Source organism: Quercus robur, chromosome 2 (assembly GCF_932294415.1).
Source record: "Quercus robur chromosome 2, dhQueRobu3.1, whole genome shotgun sequence".
Classification (NCBI taxonomy): Eukaryota; Viridiplantae; Streptophyta; class Magnoliopsida; order Fagales; family Fagaceae; genus Quercus; species Quercus robur.
In genome coordinates, this window is record NC_065535.1 from 27,096,501 (window position 1) to 27,104,232 (window position 7,732).

Consider the following 7,732-nt stretch of genomic DNA (forward strand, 5'->3'; position numbering starts at 1 on the left):
AGCAATGCTCTCTCATCCTTGCAAATCATACATTCAAAAAAGAAATATATATGATGAACGGACTTTAAAACACAAACCAGCAATAGCCGCTAACCATAAACGCAAGAAAGCATGAAAACATCATAAAAAAAATATATGTAGACTCCACCTAAAACCGTTACCCAAGGCTTGCAACAAATAATTTACAAGTAAATGATCAAAAACCTTCTGCCGGCAATTGCTTCACAACGTTTGCAGGGGTGAGAGACCATTACTAGTTTGTGTTGAAAAGTCCGTTCATCATATATATTTCTTTTTTGAATGTATGATTTGCAGGGATGAGAGACCATTGCTTCACAACGTTTGCAGGGGTGAGAGACCATTGCTTCACAACCTTCTGCCGGCAATCTATCCATGGAGGTAGAACAATGGTGGAGGAGAAAGACATAGAGAGAGAAACGTAGAGAGAGAGAGATAGAGAGTGAAACGTAGAGAGAGAGAGAGAGAGAGAGTCAAATATAACACTTTTTTGAGTTTAGAGATAGATATAAAATATAATAAATGAGGGATAATTAATAAGATCTTAATCAGAATATTAACATTAATGAGAGTCTTTTTTTGACAGTTGGATCTGCTCAAATCCAATGGTTTAAAAAATAATAATAATATAATTATTATTATTATTACAAGTTTAACTAATTAACATATAAATAGATAAAGAAATATTATATTCATTTTTAATTGGATTATTTTTAGTTAATTTTTCTATTTTTACTAATTATAAACATTTATTTGTATTTTAAATAATTATTAATTTAATTATAACGTCATCAAGATTCAATTGCGGTTCGACTTTAAAAATCTTGAACCACTCTCTTTTATGATTTATTGAATGGTTCGAGTTTAAAAATCATATGGGTTCCATTCCATTCCTTGGCCAAACAAACTTCAAAAGGGTGTGCCAAAAGCTAAATTTTTGGCATTTGACACACCAAACACCAAAAGACCTCTTCTAAAGCTAAATTTTTTTAGAAATGTCATATTCACAATATTTTCATAACAAATTCGAAGTGGTAGATTGTTACTGATTGTTATTGATTGTTATTATTAGAGTAAAAAAGTAATCTTAGTACAAATTTAAACTAATAACAATTAATTACCTATTATTTGTTATAAAAATATTATGGATATAGTAATTTTTAAAATTATTATTTACTTTCTACTTATCATTTTTTTTTTCAAAATTTTTACCATCAATAAACAGTAAAATTTTTATCTTTGGAATGGTAGGTATAAATGCTATTTCATTTTTTGTTCATCTTCCCTCTCTTCTCAAACAAAATATCTCCTCATTGTCTCTCAGCCACTCATTATTTTCAGCCTCGCTCTCTCTTAACTCTTGTTCTCTCCTCTTCCACTTTTGTGAGCCAACACTCCCAATCCTCTCTACCACTTTTATCACACAAATTCTAGCATCACTCGTTTTTATCTTCATCTCCCTCACCGAGTTTTTTCTTTTTATCTCCACCTCCCTCACTTTAATGCTAATGATATTATAATATATTGGTAACTTTGGTTTTCCTAGTACAAGATGATACCCATCTCTACATACTCTCTAATAATAATAATCTGACTTCAGTCTTCTCGTTCACGTACACACTACACTACACTACTAGCAGAGGCCAATCAGAAATCTAAGCTAATTGTATTCCAGGTTAGACAAATTTATGACCATTTGCTACCTATGCCTTCTGCTTTTGATTTCGAATTCATTTTTTGCTTTGTTTTAGTAGAGAATGATTACGTTATTACTTTTTCTTTTCTTTTTTTGAATTTCATAACAAATTATTGTTTTCAGCTGAAAATTCTAATTTAGTTGCTGCACCGTAATATCAAATCAATTATCAAGGACCTTTCTTCCTTGTATTAGTCAGAATTTGTGTTTCACTGAATTTTTTAAAAGCTTCAAATGTTTGATTGTTATGAGTAAAGGTGGGTATCATTTTTTTTTTTTTTTTTTTGTATAATGAAATTGAAATGTGGATGAATTAGCATTGCCGGTCTAAGCTTAATTTTGGTTCATAATATAAAGGGAAGTAGGGAACCTTACCCAGTTGCGTTCAATTTGTTAGAATGTTATTACTCCCATTCCCATAGCAGAATGAATTTTATATTAAGGGTGTTTTAAGTCTTGTGTGATACCATATATATATATATATATTTTTTTTTTTTCCCTGCCTACATTGTGTAAGAGACTTAGAGCCATGAAAATGTCACAAATTTCATCGCATAGGAAAAAAAAAAAAGAGAGAGAGAGAGAGAGAAAGAGAAAGAATTCTGTCTGTTAAATGCCATATTGTGGCTTGGGTGGAAGGACACATGGGATCAAATGCCATATTGTGGTTATGCTATTGGAGCTGTTGATAGATGCCTCTATGTACCTATTAAGGTCCTCACTACCTCGATCCTTCTCCAATGCCTTGGTTGCAGCCTTCAAGTGTGCACAGGCTACCAACTCTGTGGCTCTATTGAAAACCAGTAACAACCCATATTAGCTCTCAAAATAGATTTAGAACAGGTCATAATTTCTATTTTGGATGACCCAAGTGTTAGTAGAGTCATCAGAGAGGCTGGTTTTTCAAATGCTGGGTAGAACAAGCTGTTTCTTTGGAGATCTTTTCTCAAATTCAAAGTCCTATGAGTAGCCAGCCCGAGGAAAACGCCAAACCTCTAGTTCTTGGTACTAAGCTCCCTCTTTCTCATCCTTTTATAAGTTTGGAAATCTTCATAATTTCTAGTCTTATATATTCTTTCAATTGGGTTGATTCATGATAATTTTGAATCAAATAATGTTTACGATTAGATAAAGGAACTTAAAAAATTAATGACAATTTGTCTAGATTAAGATGTGAAGGTTTTTGTGAGTTTTTTTTTTTTTTTTTTTTTTTTTGACAAAATCTATTTGTGGTTTAGTTATTAAATCTTTTGGAATATTTTGTGGAGATTGGCTTTCACGTGCTAAATGCTAAGTGTAAATTTTTTTTAAAAGCATCTTTGACATTTTCTTCAAGGAGAATATTGTTTTATGGAAAATACTAAAATTATTACAAAGAGTTCACAAATTGATGTGACAATGATATGATTTGTGCTAGTTTGTGTTGGTAAAAGAAAGCTTTAAGCGTGCTTAAGCGTGAAGCCCTAAGGCTCTAGCGCTTTTTGCCTCTAAAGTGAGGCACACTCAATGAAGTGCACTTTAGGCGAGCTTTTCAAAAAGCTGAAAGCACTTTTTTTGCTCTTTTTTATATTTCTCAAAAAAAAAAAAAAAAAAAAAAAAAAAACAACAAAAACAAAAACTGAATTATAATTTTAGGATCTTGGCATTATTGATTTAAACCATTGATTTAGCATATATTTAGTGTAACTTACTTGTCAAAAAGACGTATAAGTTTGAGTGTAACTTGTCCTAAAACCCACTAGTTCTTCTCTATTTTTTCCCTTTTGAGTATCCACTTTTGAGTATCCACTTCACACCAATTACCATACCGTTATGTCTTTATATTCTTAGCTCATTTATGACAAAAAAAAAGTATGATATAATATATTTTTGGTAATTGTTTAGTTATTTTAGTAGTTGATGTTGAACATAGAAGACTAATTCTTAAAGACTTATAGTCCATAAGTGATTAAATTATTAACTAATATTAGTAATTAGTCATAGACTCATAGGGCATTATGGCTATCGGAGATTTAAGAAAGGGTGTTATATGAATTATATAAAATGTTTTATGTCAATTTATATGATAAATTGATTGTTTGATTGATGTGTTTCTCATTAATTATTATTTTTGAAATTTTAAAATTATTATTTTTAAATAGGCGCTTCACTTCAATCAGGCGAGCACTTGTGCTTTGCACCTAGGCTCCAAGAGGTCTTGCGTTTAAGTGCGCCCCGTGCTTTTACCAACACTGGTGCTAGTTCAAAAAGATAGTAAATAAGTATTTGAATTATTTGTCTTATTTGTGACATGTAATTATAGAATATTTATTCTGTGAATATTCACGTGAATATTCTATAATATTTATATTGGTGACATATTTGTTTGTTAGATTTATCAATCTTGTTCTATCTACATCATCAAACAAAATTAATTATGAATTATGATTGATATGTGAAAACCTTTTCTTGTCTCCTACTACCATCTGTCCAACAGTAAACAAATTAAGCCAAAATGCAAGACACGATAGTCCTATTCCCAGCTCCAGGCATGGGCCACATGATCTCAATGGTTGAGCTAGGCAAGCTCATCCTCCACCACTACCATCATAAGTTCTCCATCACCATCCTCCTCACCACAGGCTCCTTCCAGAACACCCCAAGTGTCACCTCTTACATCCAACGTATCTCCCAATCCAACTCCTCCATCTCCTTTTACTGCTTACCCTCTGTCTCTGTTGACACAACCCCAACTCGAAGCCGTGCAGCCATGGCCTTCGAGTTCAACCGCCTCAGTACTGCCCATGTCCCCCATGCACTCCAACAGATCTCCCACACATCCACTCTTAGGGCTCTTATCATTGACCTTTTTTGCACCTCAGCTCTTCCTATAGCCAAACAACTCAACCTTCCTGTTTATTATTTCTACACTTCTGGTGCTTATGCTCTCGCTTCTTTCTTATACTTTCCCAAGATCCATGAGCAAATAACAAAAAGCTTTAAGGACCTTAAAACCACTGAGCTTCTCTTCCCCGGAATGTCACCATTGAAAGCCACCCACATGCCTGAACCAACCCTCGATCGAGACGATCCAGCTTACTGGGATTGGGTCTACTTCTGTTCACAGCTTCCAAAATCAAATGGGATTATAGCAAACACGTTTGAGGACCTGGAGCCAAAAGCCATAAAGACCATTGCTGATGGTGTATGTGTCCCTGATGAGCCAACTCCACCTGTTTACTATATAGGTCCTTTAATTGCTGAAGCAGAAGAACGAGCAGGTGAAGATGGAAATGAAGTTGGTGATGAGAATGAGTGTTTGTCATGGCTTGACAGGCAACCAAGTAGAAGTGTTGTGTTCTTGTGTTTTGGTAGCCGGGGATCTTTCACAGTGGCACAAGTTAGAGACATAGCTAATGGCTTGGAAAGGAGTGGACAAAGGTTCTTGTGGGTGGTGAAAAAGCCACCACAAGATGAGAAAACTAAGCAAATTGAGCAGTATACATCGGAGTTTAATTTGGATAGTGTGTTGCCAGAGGGGTTCTTAGAAAGAACAAAAGATAGGGGCATGGTGGTGAAGTCATGGGCACCCCAAATGGCGGTGCTAAGAAAGGAATCCGTTGGCGGGTTTGTGACACATTGTGGGTGGAATTCGGTGTTGGAGGCAGTGGTTGCCGGAGTGCTGATGGTGGCGTGGCCACTCTATGCTGAGCAGCATCTGAATAGAAATGTTTTGGTGAAGGATATGAAGATGGCTATTGGCGTTGAGCAGAGAGAGGATGATGGGTTTGTGAGAGGGGATGAGGTTGAGAGAAGGGTTAGAGAGTTGATGGAGTCGGAAGAAGGGAGAGAACTCAGGAAAAGGAGCTGGGAGATGAGAGAAATGGCTTTGGCTGCTTTAGGAGAATTTGGTTCGTCTACCAGAGCCTTGGTTAAGTTCGTTGAGGCACTTGGGTAGTGCCTGTGGTGGAATTGGATACCAGGTTGAAAGTGAAAATGTTTCTCCTACACATGCTTGTGGAGAAGATGTAGTGTAAACTGTCAAAGCATTTGAGCGAGGTTTGGATATGGTGAATGTTCAAATCTTATCAAATAATTTGTAATGAAAGACTTGTGTGATACTTTCTGGTTCTCAGTACTCTTTTTAAGTCTGTCCTGAATTTCTTGTGATTTTCCCTTCATGTCTGGAGAAGGAAATGTGTCTTCCGCAAATAGTAATATTATTTGAGAGAGTGAGAGAGCTTTGAGTTGTTTAACCTTTCCTAAGTCTCCAAACAAAGATTCATGAGCCAAGTACTCTCATTTACTATATTTTCAGTTTACTCTATACCATCCAATAATATTCATATAAAGTGATTGTATAATTAGTATATATTTATACATGTATATATTTTGATGGGATATATGGGAGTATAATGAAAAGGTTCAATACCAAAGATGCTTCTTAGGAAGAATTGTAGAAGCCACCAAATTGACATTAGCAATTTTTTTCCCTTTCTGGATAATTGGAACTAACGAAGTGGAACGTTGGGCTCGGCTCAAACGGTCGGTTCTTTTTTGACTAGAAACAATAGTCATTCTAACATATTAGTCGCTAACCCGTGCGATGTACGGAATTCTTTAAAAAAAAAAAAAAAGCAATATTGCAATTATCATCTCCATAAAAATACATACATGCCAAAAAGATTAATACCACTACCATAGGTCCATTGGCAATGAAGTTATTTTCATAGTTACATATATATTGTGAATAAACAAATTGCAATAATGATCGCAATCTTATTTTCATAATAAATAAATAGAATATAGTTACCAATGTCAAATTCTTTTGCTATGACTCAAAAAGAGTAGAGAAAGAATATAATACAACAAATCTGCATTATATAGAAGAGTACATCATATATTTATTCAACATAAAACATTGAGTTTTATAAATCTTCTTTGCTTGCTCACATTCCCCACCACGTCTCTTGTGCTAAGACACCATAGATATTGCTTTTTCAAAATCATGAATAGACTTTGCCAATAAAGCCTTCTCCATGTCAAACCCTTTTGCTTTGCCTTGAAATAGTTCCTAGAAAACAGCTGCTTTACCCAAGTTAGGGGCTTTGAGAATAGAAGAAGAATTATAGTATCTGAGAAAGTGCAATAACCACAACATATTGGTGTTATTTTCATATATAACAGATAACGAAATGTGGAAACACCATTACTAAACAAAACCTGTTCTTTAAACTCAGAAAGTATCATTAACAGGCAATTCTGTCAACTTCTTCTCTCTTTTCTTAAGGGAAAAAAATTGCTTTACACCTACCATAGGCAAAAGGACCATAATCCAAAAGCTCTACCCAAATACAATTTAGGATAGTTAACGACAATCAATATGAGAATCAACTTCAAAATAATTAAATAAGAAATAAAGACCACCATAGCTCAATTTTTAAAGTAGCTTTCCTCATAGACACATGCATAAGAAATCACTATATCAGACACATAAAGAATCAACATTTAAAGCAACCCAGATGAGATTTCAAGAAAAATAAGCTCGGCTGAATTTAATTAGGAAACCCAAATGTCATAGTAGTGAAGCTAAAATTTTCTTAACAGTGACTTATGAACAATTATGAAGCATATATAAATCATTAAACAAACTTTTTAAAAAATCAATGACATAGATAATCCATTTTCACCACCCTTTCTTCTACCAAAGTTCCAAACTTGTCCTATAAATTCACCTACTTGGCTGCCCTATTTTCAATTAATATAATGGTGGTTAGGATGTTGATATAAGGCTTTGAGCAAAGCACCTTCAGTGAGGAACTCGCTTTTAGCGCCTAGGGGCCTCATTTTGGTGCCTCTCACCTTGGGAATCAGGCATTGGTGACTTAAGGTCACCTTTTGCTTTTGATTACAATAGTCCAAATCGAGGTGGTAAAAGGAGGCAGAATATCCATAATTTATAACCAAGGATAAACACTCAAACAGGGTATAATCAAGGCAAGTCTCAAATGTGTATGAGATACAAATTGCAATGCATGA

At 34.5% G+C, this 7,732-nt stretch overlaps 1 protein-coding gene across 2 annotated transcripts; it reads left to right on the forward strand.

Moving 5' to 3' along the window:
- Positions 1-1,324: 1,324 nt before the first annotated feature.
- Positions 1,325-6,065, forward strand: LOC126713120 (UDP-glycosyltransferase 88F3-like). Of its 2 annotated transcripts, none has more exons than XM_050412770.1 (2): positions 1,325-1,693; positions 3,856-6,065. In XM_050412770.1, the coding sequence occupies exon 2, from the start codon at positions 4,209-4,211 to the stop codon at positions 5,649-5,651; it is 1,443 nt and encodes a 480-aa protein (XP_050268727.1). In that variant the 5' UTR covers positions 1,325-1,693; positions 3,856-4,208; the 3' UTR covers positions 5,652-6,065. The 2 variants fall into 2 exon arrangements, with proteins under 2 accessions (XP_050268727.1, XP_050268726.1); XM_050412769.1 differs by having other exon boundaries at positions 4,191-6,065.
- The last annotated feature ends 1,667 nt before the right edge of the window (positions 6,066-7,732 follow it).

What these genes read in the sequence shown, in the direction of transcription:
- LOC126713120 (XM_050412770.1), top strand. Translation starts at nt 4,209, where the DNA reads ATGCAAGACACGATAGTCCTATTCCCAGCTCCAGGCATGGGCCACATG.